Raw genomic sequence first — 24,060 nt, forward strand, 5'->3', positions numbered from 1 at the left:
AATAGAAGAAGTCTATGCAAAGATTTTAATTCATGTTTTGAATTGTTTGAAGAAAGACTCAAGAAGAAAAGCAAGATAAAAATATTGCCGAGACCGGGATTATTTATTACTTATCATTCAGAGCTTTTGGATGAGAGTCTCTGGGAAATGCAAAAAACGTGATAAAATATATTGTGCCGAGACCCGGGATTATTCAGAGCTCATGCGAGCTCTCCGGATTTGAACCAGGGACCTTCAGATCTTCAGTCTGACGCTCTCCCAACTGAGCTATCTCGGCAACTGATAGTATCCCTAAATAAAATAGAATACAATTCAAGACTACTAGATAAGATAAGATAAGTTAAGATAACTTTATTTAGGCACGGTCAAAGTACTTCAGGCAATTACAAAGAAATTGAAAGAAAGAAAAACTCAACTAATGAAATTATAAAATAGAATATAAGAATGAAACTACTTAAATTGAACTAACACTAATCGTGAAAAAGAAAACTTTCTGCTTTACTAGGACGCCGTGTAAAAAAAATACTTTACTCTGGGAAATTATGGCATGGATAATATCCATGATAATGGCAACGAATACTTGATTTGAAAGTTGTCAGTGACGATGCCTGCCCTAAACGGTCCGGTAAACTGTTCCTCAATACCGCGCCACTATAACTGAAACTGTTTTTGAAGGTTTCAGTACGGGGAAGAGGTACTGCCAGTTTGCTTACCGAATTTCTTAAGTTATATGGCGTTAAGTCCATACGATTAAAAACTTTCGAGCTCAAATACTTAGGAGTTTCATTATTTCAGTATAAGAGCCTTATACATAAGAATGGATAAATCGACCTTACTTTGCAGTCAAGTATGCCAACTGAGTGACTAAAAGAGCTCATCCAGGCTAGCATCGTAATTTGAAGAAGTAAACATACGAGCAGCGCGGTTCTGTACTTTTTGGAGCTTCTGGAAGAGGCCCTTATTACAATTTCCCCAAACCGCGCTGCAGTAATTGAGGTGAGGCTGTACAGGAGCGCTTTAAATAGTGAGTAGGGTTTCACGAGCAAAAAAGTTTCTGACGCGCTAAATTGCTCTTATGCCTGAAGCAGCCTTTGAAACAGCCTAAATTCGAAATGAGACGGGAGCATTTCGTCCAGCCGTCGGGTGATCTCGGTCGGACGCGTATTGGGAAATGTAGTGCGAACGTCGCACGCACGGCGCGTCCTGCTTGCCAACCAAACTTCTCATTTGGAGATAATAAAGTACTAAGTTATCATGGCCCTTTTTAAAAGTCGTTGTCACCTTCCAATCATATCAGTTCAAAAGTAGGTTGAGTTTGATCGTCCGGGAGAACGTAGTCCTGAATAGGACTGTTGGTGTTTACAGTGACTGACGTTTCGACAACCTGTGCGGTAGTCATCTTCAAAGTCAAAGTGAGTTGTATCACGTCAGTTGATGGTATTATACTCTGGTTATTGATCTGATTGGTCAATTTCGTCGCGATGTTATTGGTCGTCTGTCAGTTAAGCCATGATGTTATTGGCTATGAAGACTCGTAATCAGTAATTGGTACGTTTCGATCCATCTATTGTCAGAGTTAAACAGTCGTCTATTGTTAGTCAAATTGTCAGTTCTCCAGTCATTGTCTCGTAGTTAGTTTTGCTTGATCTCGTCAATAAGTCGTTTATACGGCCCTGGTAACTGTTGGCTACGATTCAGTGGCGTTTGTTCTAAGTTAGTAAACCAGCTTTCTAAAGTAAGACGTTGATAGTAGTCTGTAGAACACGTTATACATGTCGCAAGAGTCCCAGCCAATTGATGTTTCGTCTTTAAATGGTGCTCAGTAATGTGATTGTTGACGTCACCATTCCTCGTCGCGCGTTTGTTCACCCGGACGATCAAACTCAACCTACTTTTGAAATGACTCCTGGGCTCAAACCTTTCACAATCATATCAGTATTACAACGTCAAAAACAATAAAAAATACTGCCTCATTGGTAGGAGGCATCCGTGAATTAAGGTGGCTCGATTGGATTTTTTGGGAATACACTTCCCCAATTTAAGCGTTTACTCCGTTGGCATTAACAAAGATATCGGAAAAAGGTTACCACAGCTGTACTACATAAAGATGAAAATTTGCTATGATCCATGTTTTGTTGACTTCGGAGTTGCCATGGCAACGTAATGACGCCATTAAATTTTTTACTTGCCTTTCTATTTCTTGGTACCAGGGACGGTACCAGGAATTTTTTCCTAGAAATCGCTTAAGGGAGCTTGTACCTCCCTTAGTTGCCTCGATTATGGCAAATTCAACAAATTCTATGAGAAGGTTTTTCAAGTATCATACGCACGTGTACAACTTTAGCAAAAAACTAATTTGCATTCAAAAGCACCCTCGATTACTTTCCGAAGAAATCTTCGAAATATGGTAATGTAGCAGAAATGGGGAAGACAATGTCTGAAGTGTCACCTTTCTATGAGTGCCGATAACACTTAGCTCTTTCGAGTCAATAGAGTGTTTTCACATGACGTCACGGCGGCCATGTTGGTGTCCCAAAACAATGAAACGGCGGCCATGTTGGTGTCCCAAACCAATCCCATGGGAGTTGTACTCTTTTCTTATGCAAACGCTTTCTTTTGTTCCAATAAATTTGCATAGATGCTGGCCACGTGAGTGAAAACACTCTATACGTTACCGCAAGGATTCGAAATTTGTTGACTGTCTTATTTACATTACGGTAATTTAAACTGTCAGTTGCCGAGATAGCTCAGTTGGGAGAGCGTCAGACTGAAGATCTGAAGGTCCCTGGTTCAAATCCGGAGAGTTCACATGAGCTCTGAATCATCCCGGGTCTCGGCAGGAACTTTTCTTTTTTTTCAGTGACTTGACCATTTGTAGGTGGTATATTAATCTGTGTGATTCACTTCCAACCTCGTCCCCAGGGCACTCTTCCCTGGCTGCGGCCTGGGGACGAGTTATACTTAAGTCTGTTAAGACAACAAAACCAACCTATTGTGGTGAATAAAAGCTTCTTCCTCGCACCTTCCTCACCCCGATTAAAGCAAAAGTATTAATACAAAAAGATAGCGATTATTTTTAAACAGATTTTTAAAAAACTGTTTTGTTACTATGGTTTTAAAACTCTTCTTTTGTCTCCCTTACGTCAGGATTATCTACATCCGCTGTTTTGATGGCATAACCTCTTTGCACTTGTTCGCAAGATAGTTAACTTTTATCAAAACATGAAATTTAAAAGAGAAAAATTTTAGAAATTTTAATTTCTCTCCCAAAAGCACTAATTGTAAGTTTAATATTCATTTTCTAGTATTTATATTTCACCCAAAGTATGACATTTACAGACAGATCATTATAGATTTTGATTTTATTCCCAGTAGTGATGTTCATTAAAAATAAAATATTATTGTTCACAAAATCATCTATAATACCGAGGATCTTTGAGTTCAGGTATAAAATTATAACTGACAGAAAATAATATTTATAATGAAAGTAGAACTGAGTGGAGTTCAATTTGGTCTGTAATCATATTAGTGATTACCAACTTAATCACGAGTATGATTACAAACTGATTTGGATGACACGAAGTTCTGTTACCAGTTAATCATAACTATAACATTAAGTTTTTTTAAATTACAACACAAGGTATTCGATAGTAAAGAGAAAAAAACATTCAAGTACAATCTCTTAGGTATGACGTGTCCTAGCTACATCGTATTACACTGTCCTTTTAGCGCTGAAATCAACACAGCCAATCATATTTGAGAATTTTGTTATAGTTACGATTAAAAGATTTATTTAAGGTAGAACCAAGTGTTCCACTTTCCCTTATTGTTGATCATTTTTTTGAGCTGGTTTCAAGCTTGTCATCAAACTTTATATCAGCAGGTATGTTGACTTCCTTCAGGTTTTGCCTGCTTGGATGAGGTTCGTCTGCGATCAAAACATGAATCACTTTCAGGCAGGCTTCCTTTGCCTCTTCATTTTCTTCCCAGTTGTCTAACTCGCGGAGGATAATGTAAACATTATTCTTTCTCATTGTTTCTCTTCCAAGTTTGGTGGCACAAAGCTACAAATAAAATCGAGGTGGACTGATACAGTCAGACCAGCATGACTCCTGAGCTTTTCAATAATAACTCATTCATAAACTCAAGCAAAACTAACACCGATAGACTAACTGAACAAATCTGACTCATTTGACTGCCAAATACAGTAACATAAATGCAAAGTTAATCATCGCTGTTAAAGACACAACTTGGGCAGCTGCAAAAAGAAAACCTGGAAAAAATCATGCTTACAGTATACTAGGATTGGAACCCTAACCTCTGAAGGTGCAGTGATCAGGTCAATAACTAGAGATTGATACCATTAACTGATGAAATACAACTAAATTTCACTCTGATCATGTCTTCTGCACAAATTGTTAAAAAATCAGTCACTGTCAAAAATAATCCTATTTTCCTTCAAATCACAAATGACATGACCATATCAAATAATCAGAATAGTTACCTTTTGGGGTTTTTAGTTAGTTTCAGTACATGTTCTCTTTGAATTACACAGGAGTAGATGAAAAGTCTTAAAATGCACAGATAAAGCCAAAAAAAATCATTCTTTGATCAAGATCAGTATTTAGCCTCATTCATGCATTCAATAATGACTGCTTTTATAATGATTCTAAAATCAATGATTATATATAAATTTATTGAAATCAATAAATGTAAAAGCTGTTGTAAGTCTTCAGCATATCAAGGATCATTTGATTGGAGGGGGGGCAGGGAAGGTACTGCCTTATATATTTGCCCCTGTGAAGGGTATGCTTTTCTTGAACCTTAGTCTGCGATAGGGTGTAGAAATCAGAGAGTTTGGGTCTAGAATATGACATAATTTTCCAGGAAACTGATCTAAGTCTAGAAACAGGGAAACAGGGAACTAACAGGGAAACAGGAAACTAACACTCAAAAAATTGAAATTGGCAAGTCATAGTTTACCCACAAAGAAAGTGTTGACCTCAGTTATTTCTAGGAAACAGCGACTTAAGGATAGGGAGGGATTTTGAGAGTTTAGCTTAGTTTAGGGGAGCAAACTTCAGCCAAACTAGGTCTGGTATTGGTCAAAGGTTACAGGGTCCCAGCAGGAAATCGTACACTTCTAAACTACCTCCCCCCAGCTGGCTTTTTACCTACCTGTAGTAGGGCTTCAAGCAGCATTTTACGAATGTCAGGATCAGCTTCTCTCTGTTTATCATCACCCAGATACTGTAGATCAGGAGGCAGTTTCTCCATGTCATCTTCAGGAAACTCTTCAGGTCCAGCGAGGGGAAGTAACAAGTGTGGTAAGATATCCACAGCATCACTTAATAGCCATTCATGTGATTCTGAAGGAAAAGAAAATTTGAGAAATAGTCAGTTACTTCATTCCAAAAGGGTGAGTCTCTCAAGGGGTATTTCTGAAGAAATCGAAATCATGACAATCGTTATTGATGAAATGACCAGCATAGAGATTATCAAAAGCTGCTATAGAGTACTAAAGTGATGACGTAATCAGAAATTTCATTTTTATGATGTCACACTTTAGTACTCTATTGCATTGCCATTCCCGGGGTTTTTCATTAAGAATACTAGTTGCAGGAGAAAGGTGTAACATCACAGGGAAATATTTTGAAACAGGTTCCACATCTAAATAAAAAATAGTCATAAGCTACCAAACATTAGTCGGAGAATTCTGCGTAGTAAATTGAGAATTCTCTTATCTCCGATGCCTAATGAACACCCTCCATTCCAGTCAAGTTTGACAGCCTTTGTCATTAATTGATGATGGTGAAGGAATCAGCCAAAAACTGTGCAGCAGTCATTCAGAGCTTTTCTTTTGCTAATAAACCTGTTGCTGTTCCAGAGATAGTGGGGTTGAACCCTCAGGGGAAGGGGGGATGCTCCCTTATGTAAGCCATATAGGAATATATGTGCCACCCAAAAGGAGTTTTTGTGCCGTTTTCATCAGAAAATGGGTTATATAGATTTTGCCCATTTTGGTCTGCAATCAGGCATGGTTTTCGAGGAAACTGCAGGAGTGTATGAATGTATTTATCATTTCAAATTCAAATGAATAAAAAAGAAAGAGAAATATGTGAATTTGAAGTGGATTTTAAGAAATCTTTTTTGTTGGCGTTCTAAGAGACTTACTACAAGTCGACCTCTCATAAGTTCTTAAAAGTGAGTGAAGTGAGCTTCAATGAATGAGGTCGCTCAGTGACCGAGCGAGTGACAAAGTCTCAAGGTTGACTTGTTTCGTCTGAATGGATTTGAATCATGTTATAAATTCACGAGGGAAAAAAATGATTGACATATGCTGTGTCGAAAGCGTTACGAAACATCATTCACTGTTCTATTGGTCAATTGTCATGACGTCACATGTAGAATTTTCGACCGATGAATTTCGTGCCAAACCGGTATGAAAAGTCCTTTTAAATCGCATAACCAACCAGGAACAAAATAAAGGCCTTTTAGAAACTCTATAATCAAAGAAGACTTGCCACAAGTCAACCTCACGAGTTTCTATGCGGGATCTGAAAACGGGTATGGATTTTTGGAAACAGGTCTGGGATGGGTGTGAAAAATGACATGTTTTGGTCTCAAATAGGGTCAGGATTTGGGGAACCAGGTGGCACACCTCTACTAAGAATTCCAAGGAGTACCCCACCCCCTCCCCCTCCTCCGGGGGGTTGAACCTTACTACCCTCCGGTATGTGCTTTTAGTGTTAATTTGAATGTAAGGTACAAATATGTTGAAAACAAATAAATAATAATAGACTCATAAACTTTAATTTAGTTTATGCTTCTTTATTTGATTAATAAAAAGAAAATAGGTAGGAAAAAAAAGGACTAAAACTGCTGAGAAACTGTAACCACCACCGGGACGCTTCCACTCACCTGTTTCAAAGCAACAATTTTTCAAAGTTCCGACAATTCCTCCCCTTTTTATGACTGAAGCATTGTAGGTGGTGAAAGGCAAAAGCCGTTGGATGATGCAACGATCTTTATCTGAAATAAGGTCTCGAAATTCTTGTACCTGCGTCAAATTATTGATGAAGGTCGCAATATACTGTAAATTAGAGTGAGGATTGTAATTCTCTTTGCACAATACCTCTACAATTTTGTGCAAGCCACAAGCCGCTGAGTTTTTAGTGACTTTTAAGACCTCGCTACACCCGTTTTCTGTTCTGGTGATGTTGGAAAGAATCATCGCTGCTTTTCCCGCGTGTTCGCTGTTTGGTTTAAGCATGTAGACCAAAAATTGTTCAATGAAGTTGTATTGTAAAAGCTTTTCCGCGATCACTTGCTCCGCTGATAAATTCACTAGCGCCGAAAAGGCAACCCCACATGTTCTTAAATCCGAATCTTTAGTCAAATCCAAGAGGCGTTTCAAACACTCGCCATTTTCCTTAAGAAATTTCTTGCCACTATCAGAACCAGAGAGCCCTAGGATGTAATCTAGTGCTATTGCTTTTACATCGCCACGAGCATCTAACGAGAGAAACGGTAGAAGTTCTTTAACCGTGTTTTCATCCACTTGATCCGCCATGATGAATGATGCACGCCAGAAATCTGGGCCCGACTCGGGCCCGAGAGGACGGTTTGCACCAGACCTTCCCGGTTCATCATACATTTGAGCTTCTTTGTTGTTCTTTGCATGGCACCTTTTTGTCTTCGAATCTGACAGCTAGTAGTTGTCTGGTTGGTTAATCTAACTGGATCCTTTAAAATTTATAGTGATGTGTATGATGTCTGCTGTCAGGCACCAAATGAAAGCAATGTTCTGCTTGTCCATTTCACATGCAAGGCTGACGACTTCAAGAGGAATGTCAAAAGAACGTGTTGATTTCGTGATTCCGTGACTCATTTATAGGCACTTAAGTTAACGAAAGTTCATTGGCTGACTTATTATTTCTCCATTCAAAGACAATATTTGCATATTTTTGGTCTAGCTGTATTAAATTTCATCTTCTTTCGACGCCTAGCAAGCATTTCCCGCGGTTTCTTTAATTTGGGTGAGATCGTGTTAGATATTTTCAAGTGCGACCGCATTAGAATCAGTTAGAATCAGGTGAAAATTCATTGAGTCAGCTGGTTCAAGATGTTGAAGAAACCCTTAAGACGACAGGCCACGATCGTCCTGGAAAACAAAAACTTAGCCGAAACTAAAAGGCTTGAAGAAGATGAAAAAAGACAGAAGAACTGGAAGAGATGGGGGCCTTATTTATCAGAGAGGCAGTGGGGAACTGTAAGAGAAGATTATTCTTTTGATGGGGCATGGTAAGACGGCCTTTAATTTAAGCTAAGATTACTTTGATGATCATTATTTGAACGACTTCACCGAGCTGAACGTGCATCAATCTTATGATATGTTTGTCTGTCAAGACATAAACAGTGCATTGGTGGTGATTTTATTGGTTATTTGTGATTGTTACCTAAATTTCAGGATTATTGAACAATATTGCTGTTTGTGATGCAGCTCAAGTAAGACTTGAGAAGTTATGTAACTTTTGTCCTGATTACAGTCTCTGCTTACCAACTTAATTTAAATTTGTTTCTGACTTCTCCTCCCAGGGGCCCCACTCACATTCACATATTTTAATGACGGGGGGGGGTCCAACAGAGGTTCATATTTTATACCCAAAAAAATCCCAACTTCAGAATTTGTCTACCCAAAAAAATCCCTACTTTTTTTAGCATACCCAAAAAAATCCCTTTTGGCCAAAATGTCACACCCAAAAAAATCCTTTGGACCCCCCCCCCCTTTGGACCCCCCCCCCCCCCGTCATTAAGTTGGGTCCCTGGGCTTCTCCTACACTTATATTATATACGACAGTAAACTAAATATTAATTTTAGTTTCTTGGTTTGTTTATGAGTGACTAAGGAAAAGATCAGTAAGGTTTATGCAACAGGTCCTTCTCCTAGTGTAAATGATATCATTAATATCATCATAAATTAAGATTTCAATCATGAAGAGTTCATTTCAGTTTTCATCACAAAGATGAAATTCCTTTTAAAACAAGAACAACTACGGTATCTTAATTTCCTACAAAGTGTCTCAAGTATTAATTTTGCTTGTTTTAGCGCAGGTAACCCAAGCGTACTATCAGAGGCTCTAAGCAATAGCTAATTAATTATTCACACAGCAATAATAAAAGGACTTTAAATGAGAATTTATTCTTTCCTCTAAAAATAATCCAAGTTTTCTTTCCACAGTTGGGACTCTTTTCCTCATGACCATGCCCGGTCACGTGCTTATCGCTGGGGAGAGGATGGTTTACTAGGAATCACAGACCGGCAGTGCCGGCTGTGTTTTGGGTTGGCTTTGTGGAATGAAAAAGATCCAATTCTTAAAGAAAGACTGTTTGGTTTGACTGGAACTGAAGGTTGGAATATTACGTATATGTATTTTTTTCTGGATTCTTTAGATTGTTTTGATGTAAAAATCTCTTTATTTATGTAGTATGCTAACAAATAAAATAATATAACTACCATAGATAACTGAGGCTAGGGCCTATTGAAAACTGTGAAAATGCCAAAAAAGAAGAAAAGAAAAACAAAGAAATCCACTTAAAAAGTTAAGCTTTACATGAAATTCAGGGGAAACTGAAGGCCCTAGAGTTTAAAAAGGACTAATTATTCACATATTTCTCTCCAGTTTTCAAAAGAACTTATAACAGTCCTTGTAGCTGATTAAAACTGATTTTTTTTTTCACAAATTAACCAACATTGCCAAACAGGAAAATAAAATAAAAAAAACACTTTCCTTTTTATAAAAACCAAAACCAAAATTCTGCATAGGGCAAAACTTAAAATCCCCTTCATAAATTTCTGTCAAATAAAGAAGGGCTGTCCACTGCTGCCACCATGTTATATACTTGTGTCTAAAACATTAACAAGTATGTAGACCTGAATAGCGGGTAAAATACTATTCCAAGTTAAAACAGGAAATGTTATCCAAGGCTGCAAAATTTGAAAAGTAAATGAAAGTCGTTGCTCAGAGTTGCTGCCTACATGTCAAAATACTACAGCTACAGCTGCATAATATCTTGTAGGCCTTCAACTAGCATACATTCTAGAATCTTCTGATTTTCAGTATTATCTCCTTAATAAAATAGATTTTTATTTTTGAAGGAAATCATGGTGAAGATGTGAAGGAATGCTACTACTATCTTGATTCAACACCAACTCATTCTTACATGAAGGCCCTGTACAAGTACCCACAGAATGAATATCCTTATAGCTGGCTTGTTGATGAAAATCGAAGAAGATCACGTCAAGAGCCTGAATTTGAATTGTGTGATACTGGTGAGAAAATACTGTTCATTGTTCAAAAAAAACTACCCATAAAATTGACCTCAAGTCAAATTAGACTGCACCCCCTCCTCCATCTTTGTGAAGATTCCAGTTTAGCATCAAACTGTTTTTTTTTTTTTGTATACATGTATGGTTTGAGAGATTCCCTCCCCTCAGACTTTCTAATAAACATCCTGTTAAAAGTATTTGAAATTCTCCTGGAAGCTCAGCTACAATGTACAAGTATTTTACATCAGGGCTGTGACTAAGATTTCAAGTTGCTGGGGTGTTACTGGTCAAAATTAAATTCACAGGTTAAAATTTTTTAACCTAGGTTGATTCTCTATTTCCTTTGTCTTCCAGCCCAAATTATTCATGAATTAGGGCTAGGAGATAAATGAAAATGAGAATCAACCTAGATTAAAAATTTTCACCTGAATTTAATTTCGACCTGTAACATATTAGAAGGGGAATTGAACTATGATAAAGTTCTTTTGGTTCTACAGTATTTTCCATTTGTTTCCTTTGAAAGTGAGTGGGGGAGAAACCCAGCCCCCAGCTCTTACTGACAATTTTGTGCATGTTGTGTTATTTTTTCCCCAGGGCAAAGGGAAGTAAGCTTTACCCTAAAAATGAAATGACATAGCAAAGTTGTTTGCACCTGTACTAGAACTCTATTGTATAAGTCTCTGACCTGCTCTTCGCTGATTCCAATATGAAGTTTTGGTCTTCCCTTTGTGATCCTTTGTTTCATCTTTTGCACTGGACTTGTTAGGGTCACTTTAAAAATATTCTTTTCTTAAAAAAGAAACAAAAAAATATCTTTGTAGGTGTGTTTAATGACAGTCGTTACTGGGATGTCTGTGCTGAGTATGCAAAGAATACACCAGATGACATTCTCATCCGTATCACAGTAACAAACCGTGGTCCTGACACTGCACGGCTTCATGTCTTGCCGACATTGTGGTTTCGAAACACCTGGATCTGGGGCTGTAAGCATGAAGGGTGTACAAAGAAGGCAAGCATCATCCAGAAAACTCAAGACAGTGTGGAGTGTCGCCATGAAACTTTAGGAAAGTTCTATTTTATTGTTGATGTTGGACCTGACAACGAGATCCCAGAGCTGCTGTTTACTGAGAACGAAACAAACACAGAGGTAGGACACCTAAGTCACCTAACATATTAGGTGGCTTTTCATCTCATCCTTAACAGTTAGCTACCTAGGTGGTGTGGTAGAAAGTTGAGGATATGGAGTAGCCATATTTTTATTAAGAAGATTCCAGGGGATGTGTCTTAACAGAAAAATTTTCAGGAGACGCAATCCTAAAATCGTAGGTAAGTTAGACAAACCCCAAACATTATTTTAGACAAATGGAACAGTTAGCTGGAAATTTTAAGCCTTTCTCAAGCTTTAGAAATTTCTAGGCAATATTTGCACCTTCAAACAGTTATTTTACAGAAAATTGGTGTTCTGTGCCCCCAAGGGAAGAAAAAAGAGAGCTGAACACGGTGTCATGGTATTTCAGATGGATGTTTTGTTGTTCATCTTTGCAGCATCTGTATGGCATAGACAACTACACAACATTCACAAAGGATGCCTTTCATCGCTTTATCATCCATGGTGAAAAAGATGCAGTTAACCCCAAGAAAAAAGGCACCAAAGTGGCCCCTCATTACCTGCTGGTTGTTCCTTCTGGAGAGGAACGAGTCTTGCAGTGTCGACTCGTGGCTGAGGGAGATGTTGTGACTGAACCATTTGCTGAAAGAAATTTTGGAGCTGTAATTCAGAGGTGCCTCAAAGAAGCGAATGAATTCTATCATGTTGCCATACCATGTAAGCTTAAACATTTTATCTTCAACTTCAGGGGCACCCAACGAGAATATAGTTCAAAACCACTTAAACATAGCATTGTTGAACGTATTTTAGTATTTAAATGGTAAGCATATTTTTATCCCCTGAAAATTTTTCATCTGTTCGGGTTTCCCAGCTGAAAGTCTAGTGATCCGAAAATTATAGGGATCAAAACTTACCTTTTCGAAAATTTCACCCAGAAAAAAGGTTCCCGAAAAGACCTTTAATATTATACCATTTTTGGGGGGTTCAAAAATCCTAGGAAAGGCAGGCAAGCAAGAAATTTAACAACAAATGTTCCGAAAATTCTAGATCTCAAATCGTCTTCTGAACAGATATTTTCCAAAAATTGTCGTTGGGTGCCCCTGTTTTTTGGTTGACATCGTTACTTAAACCTGGTTGCCATAGGCTTAATTTTTTGGTCAAGGAGGCTTACTTACATGTCAGCCCTAAGCCCTTTTCAAATTTGCTCTAAGTGATGTTTTTATACCCTTGACCATATTTTTAGATCAAAAGAATAAAAATTTCTTTAAAGAACATCCAAGTTAGCAAAAAATTGAAATCCGTTTTTAGACAAGATGGAAAAGATAGTCTCAATTTTAAACTAAGTAGAGTGAGTAGGGGTAAACTACCCTTTCATTTGGCTGATGAGGTAATGACAGAGGTTAGTTAAACAACTTTAATTGTGCGCTCCAACATTTGCCCCTCCTTCTCAAATAACCACCCCATTTTTGAATTTTTTCCTCTGGAGAATCATCAATGTGCTGAAAAGTCGTTTTAGAAGAGGAGGCTAGAAACGTCACCCTACGGGAGTGACAGACAAATCAGTTGCTTCTACTTGTCAGCAGAACTCTACGATATTCACTGTAACATAATCTTGTTCCAGGATGTAGACTCTTGCTTGTTTACAGCCCACTTATTGTCACTTGACACTAGGAAATACAAAACCTTAAAAGCAAAATGAGTTGTGTGGGGGTGGCACTTTAAAGTGTTTTGCACTCGCCTCAGCAGTAAAGGGCCCCTGAACATAGCTAATCAGTGTACAGGGGCCTGATGGCTATGCCACACTTATGAGCCCAAACGAGGGTAAGACAGCTATTTTGGGATCGGGAATTTGCCTTCTTTCGGGGCTGTGATTCAGGATTAAAAGCAAAATTGGGGTGGGATTCAAGATTGAAAGTATGCATAGGATCCGGAATGCCGAAAGTAACTAGCGGATTACGGGATTGAGCACAAATTTGGATGGAGATCCTCTGCTTCGGTGTCTGAATGAGTCACTTGGAACCGCTTGCTTTATAATATTAAACTAAGTCTTGAGTTTGTCTTCATAAATAAAACATCCAGTATTTCAAATCATTGAAATGCGTACCATATTACTTTTTTATGCATTATTGCTGATAAAAAAAGATTTAATAAATGGGTCTTAAAAAAGATAGAAAAAAAATTATAAGTGGAAGAGCTGGCAAGCTGATGCTGTCTAAACTTCCGGTTTTCGTAGTTGTCAATCAGCAGCGGTGGTTCGTCAAATATTTGGGGCGGTGCCAGTAATCAAAATATCGCATCGCAGCTCAGCCAACTTTTCGAGACGGAACGAAGATGGCTAACACTCTGTTGTCCAAACTAGCACAGTTCAGAGATCAAGAAGAATTCATCGATGTGCGTTTACAAGTAAGCGACACCCTCTTTCCAGCTCATCGTATTGTACTCGCAGCAAATAGCGACTATTTTCATGCCATGTTTACGAATGGAATGAAGGAGTCGAAACAGGAAGTTATTGAGCTGAAAGAACCGAGCATTTCAGCTGAAGCTTTGCGTGTTCTGTTGAATTCCATCTACACTGGAGAACTCTGTGCCAACAAGGAAAACGTATTTGATGTTCTTGCCGCCGCTAACCATCTCCAGATTACAAACATTGTCCACCAATGCTGTGATTTCTTGAATGTACATTTCGTTCAAGACAGGTTTGATTTCCAACGTTATTGTCAGTTGTCTGCAGTCGCCGATAGACATGGTTTGAAAGAATTACAAGAAAATGTACAGCATAAGATGGCTTCAATTTATAAAGATGTCTGCGGCAATGAAGCATTCCTTTCCCAGATTAACCCAGACCAATTATTGAGCCTTCTCGTTCGAGATGACCTCAGCGCTCCATCGGAGACATTCGTCTTCAAATCTGTGATGCGTTGGATAAATCACCATAAGGAGGAAAGGCTTCCAGTCGCTGCTAAAATTATTGAAGCAGTCCGTCTTGGCCTGGTGGATGTTGGAGTGTTAATTGAGGAGCTAAACACAGAGGAAATCCAGAAGCTTCCAGAAATACACAAAATTTTGATCGATGCGTCTCTTTACTTCAATGCGCCTTCTCAAATGTCAAAGTTTGCAGAGAAAACAAAGCCCCGAACTCCAGGCCAGGTAAGGAAAAGACTTTATTTGTCTTCATATTTCCCTTGGTAAACGAATCAAAGATACGCAAAGGATCAGAAAATACAAAAGCACAAAAGTTTGATTACATTGCAGGTGAGAAAAATTAAATGCCAACTTTTCGCTCTCTGTAGCCTGCTCGGCCAGGCGTGGAGAGCGAGCAGTAAACCAAGAGTACTCCATTTTTACTCAGGGATAGTAGAGCGAGCGAAACGCTGCGGGGAGACATTTTTCTCTTTCCCCGCCGCATCTCACCTATTTCCCGTGGGATGATTTTCACGGGCGCTCACGTTTTGCTCGCCCTACTATCCCTGAGGAGAAATGGGGACTATTCATAGTCTATGTGAGCAGAGGCCCTTCGATCTTTTTATTTGATAGGGCAGGGCCTTGAACTGAAGGGTCTCTGATCGCAGGGTACGGCGCTAGGAACATTTCTATATAAGCAACAGTGCCAACGGTTTTTTTTACAAATATCTTTGTGCTGTGAGGGCTTGATATTTTCATGATGCACATAAAAAGGAAGTGATTGTTGATCGAAGTGTATCTCTGTAAGCTTACCCTGTGTGCCAGACTTTTTTAAAAGGGAGGCAGGGCGAAGAAAAATGGGGAAGGAAAAAGAGAGCTTAGATTTGCTACTGTCCATCCTTTCCCCGAGGTTTACCTTTCAACACTAAAATTAATAGAAATTTTTTTTTCCTTCGAAGTATTCAAAGGAAAAGTTTAAAGCTGTTACTAAGCAGATGGAGAATGATCATGAAATATTAAAGATTCGCTGAAAGGTTTTTTGGCTAGAGCCAACCAAGGCTTACATGGATTTGTTTTGTAACAACCATGAATTTCTTAGCAGATTACCAAAGTTTGCACGAGCGCTAATCAAATGATTTACATGCCATTCCTTTTACCAAAGGACTTACTCTGTTTGACAACTATTTCAATAGCGTTACAGCGCGCCTGTGCATTGCTGTTTAATTAATTTTTGACCATCTCTTTGCACCTCGTAGGTTCTCGTAGCCATATTACCTAAAAGGTCCCAGGCCCAGTACTTTGATGTGGAAACCAAACTCTGGAAGCCTTTACCTTCCATGGCAGTTCTGCCTGGAGGAGATCGTTGTGTTTGTACAGAGGTTGTTGGGAACAACTTGTACGTAGCTGTTAATGACTGCGGAAGTAGCCATGTTTACAGCTACAACATTGACAAAAATCTTTGGGAAAAGCTACCACGCCCCCTTGGTTCAATAAACAGTTTGTGTAAGATGAGTGACTTCTTGTATGCAGTCAGTTCTGATTGTAACACTTACCCACAGAGGTATAGCTTTGCTAAGCGCCAGTGGCAAAGTATTAGTAGAGTATGTTCAATGGGCACGGATCAAGAGAATTTTGTCCGAGAACGGTATCTGTTCGGTTTTTCTTTAGATAATGTTTGTTACAATGGAGCAGCAGTGTTTGATTCAAGGCTTAATACATTTTTTGAATGCACTTACAGTAAATTGGTTTACCATTCCTACACTGGGAGACCATTACCTCATCCAGAAACATGCACAGTTAAGCGAGTTGTGAGGCAGAGCTTTTCGGAGTCAAGCAATTGGTGGATCATACTAAGATCCAACGGATTGAATTCCTATGGATTTACCCCTTTTGTTGTAAACCAAAAACTTTACGCTGCGGGGGGAAGGGGAGCTGACATCCCAGATAGAGAACCTGCTCATGTCTCTGTCTATGACAAGAACAACGTCAAGTGGTCAGATGTGAACCAATATCACATTCCCCCAAACAACCTTGGGGCTGTTGAAATAGAGGGTAAAGTGTATTTCATCATTAACAAATTTCTTGTCGACAGTGGTATTAGAATCCCATCCACAGAGCTTTATCCTGTTTGTTTGAGTGATTGGGAGGGTCTTAGACACGTTAGCGCAAATGCAGCCTTATGTTATCTTCCATTGAAGGAGGGTATGAAGGGCTGACATCGCAAAAACGCAAAGCCGAGTAATTTATAGGCCATCACTTATATACACAGTTGTAATGAAAAAGCATTTTTAAATCATTGCAAGTTGAAAAACCAGCTTATCATTATTATGGTAAAAATAAGTTGGAAAATGCACAACTACTACAGGCAAAAAATATCTCTGAATGGCTCAGCAGATAAGTAGAATTTTAGACAAGAAAGAGATGCATCCACTGCCTAATGCAGGAGACAGAGCATCTGTTTTTAAGCCTCCTTTGACAGACAGCTCTTATGTTTTGAATATTCTAACTCTTTGTTGAAGGGTTTAAATCAGTAAAATCAAACCGTTATTCTTGCCCCCGTGGCTTTGAAATACGCTACCTATGAATTTTAAGTTCCTTTATTATCAGATTTTCTTGTATCTTGTTTATAACAATCGGAACGATAACATGTATTAACAGTTTACTGTAGCTAAGAATGACTATGCATGATTATATTCGTGGTACATGCTTTTAGTAGGAGTGATATGGACATCTAGTTTGTGAATAAATGAACAGTTCCCTATGTTGGTGTGTAGTATTTTAACCCCCTCCCTCGGTTCAACACCTTAGACAGTTTTCCTATTTATTTCATAAGACTTTATTCACCGTGACATGGAAACAGGGCGAAAAGCATTGCTTGTTGACAATCCGTAGCCCGTAAATTTCAACGTTTCACACGCAAATTTGTGCAAAACTGCGAGGATCATTTCTTTTCATAGCTTCATACCCGCAGTTCATATTTTTTAACTTATGTACGTCGCCTACGTGCATTTAAAACTTATTGAGTTGATAAAATTGAGTAATTTCATTTACTGCATGCAAAGTATCAAAAATAGTGAACTTTTTTCTTCTGTTTGACTGCGCTTTACAGTATAGATTCATTGCCATTGGCAGAACATCTTCTGTGTGAATACTAGGAATGGATAATCGATGTCATGGAGAAAAAACGGTGAATTTCCCCCTCTCCCCCCCTTACATTTTTTCCCTTTCCCCTCCCTTCTCGCCTCCTCGTAGCTCTATACCCCATCCGGCATGGTGGAAATATATTTTTTGCTGTCGCAGTGAGAAACCAAAAAAAAAGATAGTTAAACGTCAATTGGTATTGATTATAGTTGAGCATTGGTGCTTTCTTTGGGTGATGGGATTACGAATTCACAAGCAAATAAGAAAAGCGTTACGAGAGTCTGCTGGAAATAAATCTTTTCTTCTAGGTTTAAGCAAAGCATACGAAGTAGTTTTAGAATTTATCCGTTTAACAGCTTAAAACTAGGAAAGTGTCGGCTTCACTTTTCAACTTGTAGTCCACCTCCACCCATGCCTAGTCAAAAATACTTTATAACAGTACCAGCAACAGCGTGAAAGAACAAGTTTGGATTTCTACTGATGCAAACACTTCTGCTGAATTTTAAATATATATTTACAGCACAAGAGAACAAAACACTGTCATCTTTATCGGTGAGGTTAAATTTTGTTTCCAAAGTTATTCCTCGAATAAAAGCACTCGGTTACACTAGCAGAAAGGTTAAAATCAAACTTAACAACATCGCAAAAAGCCACTTAGAAGAATCAAGGCGTTGCATTCAATAGGCATAGACGAGCCACCCAAATCTATTAAGACCATGGTTTGTGATTTAATAAACCAATCGAGTGGAGAGTTCATGAGCGGGGGAGCAACTGTGACTTGCGCAGGAGCAACCTTGACTTGCGCAGCCTCAGTTTTCATTCTCTTCATTTTTTCAGCTGGCTTGACTCCAGAGGAAACCGAGGTGTCTCGTCAGTCCTACGCTGGCCTGTTGTGGAGCAAGCAGTTCTATCATTACATCATTAAAGACTGGTTGACTGGTGACCCGGAGATGCCGACCCCACCCCTTGATAGGTTCAATGGAAGGAACTCTGAAGCAGAGTGGAGACAGTTGTTTAACAGAGATGTTGTATCCATGCCGGACAAGTGGGAGTATCCCTGGGTAGATTAAGTTCCCATACTGTTATTTCTTGCAAGTGTTGCAACGCCAGAAAGCGTGCTATGCTTTTTTAGCTAAAAATTTCTCTGTGGCATCATCTGCGCAGCGTCCTTAAAATATGTGAAATATTTCAGCTCTAAAATGCGTTTTAGAATCTTCATCGTTTGTGCAAACGAATAAATGTCCAAAATGGAAAAAAACCACCTTATTTGAGTTGTCAATGTATTTAGCACTAAATAGGGGCCACTCTTTTTACGTTTTCATCTGGAGGCGGGACCGCCATTTTACGTGGTCATCTGAGCCACGCGAAGGCCTAGCCATTTGCAGGGCAAAGTAAGTTAGTACCTTCATTTCTCAGTTATTTTAAGACCTTGAGTATCGGTCCGGCCCCGGGAATCGAACCCCAACCTCCCGCTTTGCAGTCTAGCGCTCTGCCGACTAAGCTAATCCTGCCGCGGTTGGAAAAAAAACTTCATCTTGTCAATGGAAACTGCAGTCTCCTGTTGAAAGCCAGAGACTGTCGTTGGAGAGGTGTAATCAACTGTAAAGGTTTTGATTCCATTGGGAAGATGTATTTTTAGGCACGTCGAAACCCTATCATGCTTGTTTTTTTATGCTTAATGTTGCTTTCGAACCAAAGCGCACTTCTAATCTCACTCCAACTCTTTCAGTACGCCACTTGGGACCTCGCTTTCCACATGCTTCCCATGAGCAAAATAGACCCTCAGTTTGCAAAAGATCAGTTAATCCTATTCCTTCGAGAGTGGTACATGGCGCCAAATGGCCAGATGCCAGCTTATGAGTTTGCCTTGGGTGATGTGAACCCGCCTGTTCATGCACTCGCATGTCTTATGGTCTACAAGATGACGGGACGCAAAGGAGCACGGGATGACGAATTCCTGGCGCGCTGTTTTCAGAAACTGCTTATTAATTTCACTTGGTAAGGCATAAATGTCCATTATTATTTATTCAAAATATTTCTTCGTTGCTGATTGACTAAAAACCCACGCGTTATATATCATAACCAGTTACTGCCGACCAAATTTGGAAGAATTTTGAGATATGTGAAAAATGACGTCAATTGTGCGGCTTAATGGCCAGAAAACTGAACAGCTGGGGACGAGGTTGAGTTGTTTTGGTAGTGAGTACAAAATGGCGGAATATTTAACTCGTTTCATGAGGAAGAAATGGACGAACTATTGGCTAAAAACATAACAGGAACAGGAGGAGAAGCGTGAAGAGGAAGTAAACCTTATCAAGCTCTTGTGTTTCTTTTTCATTTTCTTAGGTGGGTGAACCGGAAAGATCCCTCTGGTAAGAACATTTTTGGCGGGGGATTTCTTGGTCTTGATAACATTGGTAAGGACACTTGCTCCATCCTCTAGTCAAATTGTGCTTAGACTTGAATCGTACGTAACTTACTTAACTAGATTTATTATTAAAGGTTGCTCTGTCTTTTTGTAGGAATCTTTGATCGGTCCAAGGATTTGCCAATCCACGCCTTGCTCTTACAGGTGCCATTACTCAATCTTTTTGTCATCTTTGGGTAATGTGACATATCCTACGTGTACTAATTAATCTGCTCTTTTTCTTTAAGGCTGATGGTACAGCGTGGATGGCGTTCTATTGTGTGATAATGCTCAACATCGCTTTAGATCTCGCAATGCAAGACGATACCTACGAAGACATGGCCTCTAAGTTCTTTGAGCACTTCACTCAAATATCAGATGCTATTAACCAAATGTCTGACGGTGTGGGCTTGTGGGATGAACAAGATGGTTTTTACTACGACCATCTTAGTACGGGCACTTGCTCTTTAGCATTACGCGTACGCAGTATGGTTGGCCTCGTTCCTCTTATGGCTTGTCTTGTCCTTGATGACGAGTACATGAAAACACTTCCCGGATTCAAGAAGCGGCTTGACTGGTTTATGAAAAACAGGAAAGACTTAGCTTCTCAGGTTAGTGGCTCGAGTGTTATGAAAAAAGTCCTGTATTACATATTTACTGACATAAATAAGACCTTCATGGAACTGTCGTTAGCGACCATTTAATGAATCTAACATGGAAAGCATAAGTGTATAAACTCACTACATGTATTTAGCAAAAACTATAGATGGCGACCCTCAGTACGAGTAGTTGAGTACGCTCGAGGAACCGTTTAATTCGCCGCTTTCGCTCTCCATAGTAACGTTTTCCAACGTAGCAGAATAACCTGAGTGGTCCGCAGGTCAGGTCTATGTTCTACGTTCTACTTTAACCACATACGGAGTTGTATCCCTCGGTTGTCCCGGACCATACTTGTAAGTAGTAGGTAACTAGTTTTACCCCTACCAGGTGAAATTCTAACTTGAGTTATCGTTTCAGTATATTTGCTTGTTCCCTTTCCTCTTTGTGTTCTTTTTTTCTTCGTCTGTGTATTGATTCATAGATAATATTCCGTGGAAGGTTCCAAGCCATGTCTGTTGGCATGTGATACATAAAACAAAAACCGGAAGTCTATTTTGAATTACACAAAACATGGCAGTCAACTGCTGTAATTAAAAGTGTCACACAGCTTGGTCTCCGTGTTTTCCCGCCACGCACCAGAAACTTAAAGTCCAAGCACAGTTCCTTCCCAACTGATTTTCCCGCCATTTTGTAGGTATCGTACATGGAATCACATGGCGAAAGCGAGTACCATCATTTACTGGCCATTCCCACCAAAGACCAACTCGTCCGCGTGCTCAGTTATATGTTAGACGAAGAGGAATTTCTGTCACCATACGGCATTCGTTCTCTGTCCAAGTTTCACGAGAAGAATCCATATAAACTGGAGCTGAATGGCGAAGTTTACAGTGTGCACTATGTCCCAGGGGAGTCGGACACGTACATGTTTGGCGGGAACAGCAACTGGCGTGGACCTATCTGGGTTTGCAGTAAGTACCGACTGTAGTATAAACCACCAAGTTTAAAGAATTTTGTAGTGTTTGTACCGAAAGTTGCGCTCATTCGTTGAATGACATTAGACGGACTGTGGCCTTGGAAACAAGATATCCAGAAGAAGCGAATTTCGGCGCAATATGCGCCAACTGGTTGACGACCTTCGAACTAGTTAAAAAAGCACGTTTATATTGTTATCAATAAAGGTACAAGTTTATTAATCGCAGCAGGGTTTAATAATAGTCAGTTTTTGTACAGCAAGTCTGCAGAGAGGCTGCAGGGCGGGATATCGCGCATGGGTTCCATTCTTCGCTTGGAAAAATGCCCAGGGCCTTAAAATCACCAAGGAAGAAGATACCGCCTTTGAGACATATTGATGACTATTCGGGAGTGGTACTTGCTTATTCTGGCAGCGCCAGGGGAAGTAGCAATACTCCTAGGCTTGCTTCATGCTACGGAAACCGGTATAAGCTCCGGCCGTGTGGGCCTTTGGCTCGTGTGCGCCTTTACCTACCTTTGTTCCGGTCAAGTCGCTACAACTTATCACCTTTCTCCAGCTTACAGCATTACGTAATCTAATGGTCACTGAATGATGTGTTTGTTCTATTTTCAGTGAACTACCTCCTCATAGAGGCCCTACAACGCTACGACTATTTCTTTGGTGACAAATTGATGATCGAGTGCCCCACCCGGTCGGGAAATCGCATGCGCTTGCGTGATGTTGCTCTTGAACTGAGCAGGCGCGTGGTGTCTTTGTTTCTGCCCAATGAGAATGGACGAAGGCCATGCCACGGAGATGATGAGAGATACGCCAATGATCCACACTGGAGCGATCTGGTGTTGTTCTACGAGTACTTCCATCCAGAAACAGGACGAGGGTGTGGTGCTAGGTAAGTAATAAGGTTCCAAGCGTTTTATGTTGTCTTACTAACCTCTTTTACCACAGAAAAATTCATTCACCGACTTTTCAATAATAACTACCACATTGAACAAAAGGTCAGGTGTATGGTCAGATACATGGTACCCCGAAAAAATCGATACCCTCAATAGATGTCATTATCATGGTCTGCGAGTGTCACACTTCAAATTCTCATCCATACTTTAGTACAATTTAGAATGACATTATTTGATTTAACCTGAATGTTGGGCGTGTTTATTGTTACCTGGAACACGCACCAGCCATATGGCATAACTACGCACCTTACTCCCCTCATTCACCGTGCCATGAAGTGGAGTGGGGGAGGGGTGGCGATATGTACACCATTTAATAACAATGTTCACCTAATTGTATTTTCTTTCTTTCTCATCAGTCACCAGACAGGATGGACTGCCCTAGTCTGTCGTCTACTAGAAAAACTCGCCAAGAATCGCTAACAATGTACCAGTTGGGTTACTGATCCCATGAAGTTACATCATAGTTAACAAACTTACGCACTGACTTTACGTACTTTCCTTGAACGTACGGTGTTTATACATGTTATATATTTAACTAATCATTAATAGATTTGTAAACAAACAAACAAACCAAAACAACGGTGGGGTTATCGGTGAACGTTTGCGGTAGCCTGCGTAGCATGACGGTTTGGGTTGGGCGCAAAGTAACAAAGGCGGGCGAGGGCAGAGAAACCGCGACGTCATAGATTTTTCACTGTTCCCCTCAGAGACTTCTGGCGCGAATCAGTTTGTTCATCGTTAGAAATCATTTGACTTCGAGGTAGCCGATTAACGAGACCGCAAGATGAAAGAACAAATTCTAGCTGTTCATCCATTTCAGTGGAATTCCTCCATCCAATGATTTCTAAAAGTGTATACACGCGCGGTTTTGTATATTTAACATGTTGCAGTTAACATGTGCAGCCCACTGTCACTTGGTGTTATGTTTTTTTCGTTTAAAGAAGCGTGTATATATCTTTTCCACGTGGAATATATTTACGTAAATTTAAGGGTTAAAATATTTTCAGGGTTTTCTATGAGTCATCTTAGGGTGTAATATTTTCTCCTGGTTTTCGCAGGTTTTTATAAAAAGGTATTTATTTCCAAACAAACAAGTAGCTTCAGATTCGCGTCGTAAACCGCGCATTTTGTGGAGGATTTTCATTCACCTCTTGCAAATTTTAATTGTTTTAACGTAAGCTTTATAAACTGAAGGTTAGACCCGAGATAATCTTTGAACCTATTAATTTGCACTGGCTAGTTACAAAGCTTGATAAATCATGTTTGGTAAACAGAAATGTTTACTATGATTAGCTTCTTCAGGTTTATTTTAAAGTTTATTTGTACATATTAAACGAGAATAAATTTGTGTTCAGTGTAACGTCTCCACTGCATTCCTTACTTTAGACAGAACACTCTACGCCCATAGAGACTCATGAGGAGTCAGTCGGGTCGGCATAATTCCGCTCGTGCTTTGAAAATTCCGTCCTTCCGATCCGTCTGACTGTCCCTTGGCTTTAGAACCGTGCGGAGCGCGTTTTTACTTACTCCAATTATAATGCCGATGCAAGCATACTATTAAATGACTTCCTGTGGCGAACCCTTGAAACCCAGCGCCTAATTTATTAGATCTCATTACGCAACGATGTTGACTGTTGTATAAAGTCT

At 39.6% G+C, this 24,060-nt stretch overlaps 3 protein-coding genes and 2 non-coding genes across 6 annotated transcripts; 3 read left to right on the forward strand and 2 right to left on the reverse strand.

Moving 5' to 3' along the window:
* Window positions 1-202: 202 nt before the first annotated feature.
* Window positions 203-278, reverse strand: Trnaf-gaa (transfer RNA phenylalanine (anticodon GAA)). The gene has a single exon. It is a non-coding gene; the product is annotated as a tRNA-Phe (tRNA).
* A 2,463-nt stretch (window positions 279-2,741) lies between these two features.
* Window positions 2,742-2,808, forward strand: Trnaf-gaa (transfer RNA phenylalanine (anticodon GAA)). Its single transcript has one exon. It is a non-coding gene; the product is annotated as a tRNA-Phe (tRNA).
* A 536-nt stretch (window positions 2,809-3,344) lies between these two features.
* Window positions 3,345-7,812, reverse strand: LOC140952049 (protein HGH1 homolog). 2 transcript variants are annotated; one of them, XM_073401458.1, is made up of 3 exons: window positions 6,922-7,812; window positions 5,179-5,369; window positions 3,345-4,064 (listed from the first exon to the last, which is right to left on the reverse strand). In XM_073401458.1, the coding sequence occupies exons 1-3, from the start codon at window positions 7,655-7,657 to the stop codon at window positions 3,834-3,836; spliced, it is 1,158 nt and encodes a 385-aa protein (XP_073257559.1). In that variant the 5' UTR covers window positions 7,658-7,812; the 3' UTR covers window positions 3,345-3,833. The 2 variants fall into 2 exon arrangements, with proteins under 2 accessions (XP_073257559.1, XP_073257560.1); XM_073401459.1 differs by having other exon boundaries at window positions 3,878-4,086.
* A 47-nt stretch (window positions 7,813-7,859) lies between these two features.
* Window positions 7,860-23,773, forward strand: LOC140951693 (uncharacterized). Its single transcript, XM_073401002.1, has 13 exons — window positions 7,860-8,304; window positions 9,242-9,411; window positions 10,160-10,333; window positions 11,152-11,477; window positions 11,876-12,155; window positions 18,318-18,541; window positions 19,210-19,478; window positions 19,827-19,897; window positions 20,003-20,052; window positions 20,136-20,498; window positions 21,182-21,455; window positions 22,073-22,349; window positions 22,770-23,773. Exons 1-13 carry the CDS (start codon window positions 8,126-8,128, stop codon window positions 22,831-22,833), a joined length of 2,721 nt encoding a protein of 906 aa, XP_073257103.1. The 5' UTR covers window positions 7,860-8,125; the 3' UTR covers window positions 22,834-23,773.
* On the forward strand, window positions 13,644-17,173 carry LOC140951690 (kelch-like protein 24a). The gene is made up of 2 exons (XM_073401000.1): window positions 13,644-14,585; window positions 15,596-17,173. The coding sequence occupies exons 1-2, from the start codon at window positions 13,770-13,772 to the stop codon at window positions 16,553-16,555; spliced, it is 1,776 nt and encodes a 591-aa protein (XP_073257101.1). The 5' UTR covers window positions 13,644-13,769; the 3' UTR covers window positions 16,556-17,173.
* Window positions 23,774-24,060: the final 287 nt, after the last annotated feature.

The sequence above is a fragment of the Porites lutea genome, chromosome 11 (genome assembly GCF_958299795.1).
Source record: "Porites lutea chromosome 11, jaPorLute2.1, whole genome shotgun sequence".
NCBI lineage: Eukaryota > Metazoa > Cnidaria > Anthozoa > Scleractinia > Poritidae > Porites > Porites lutea.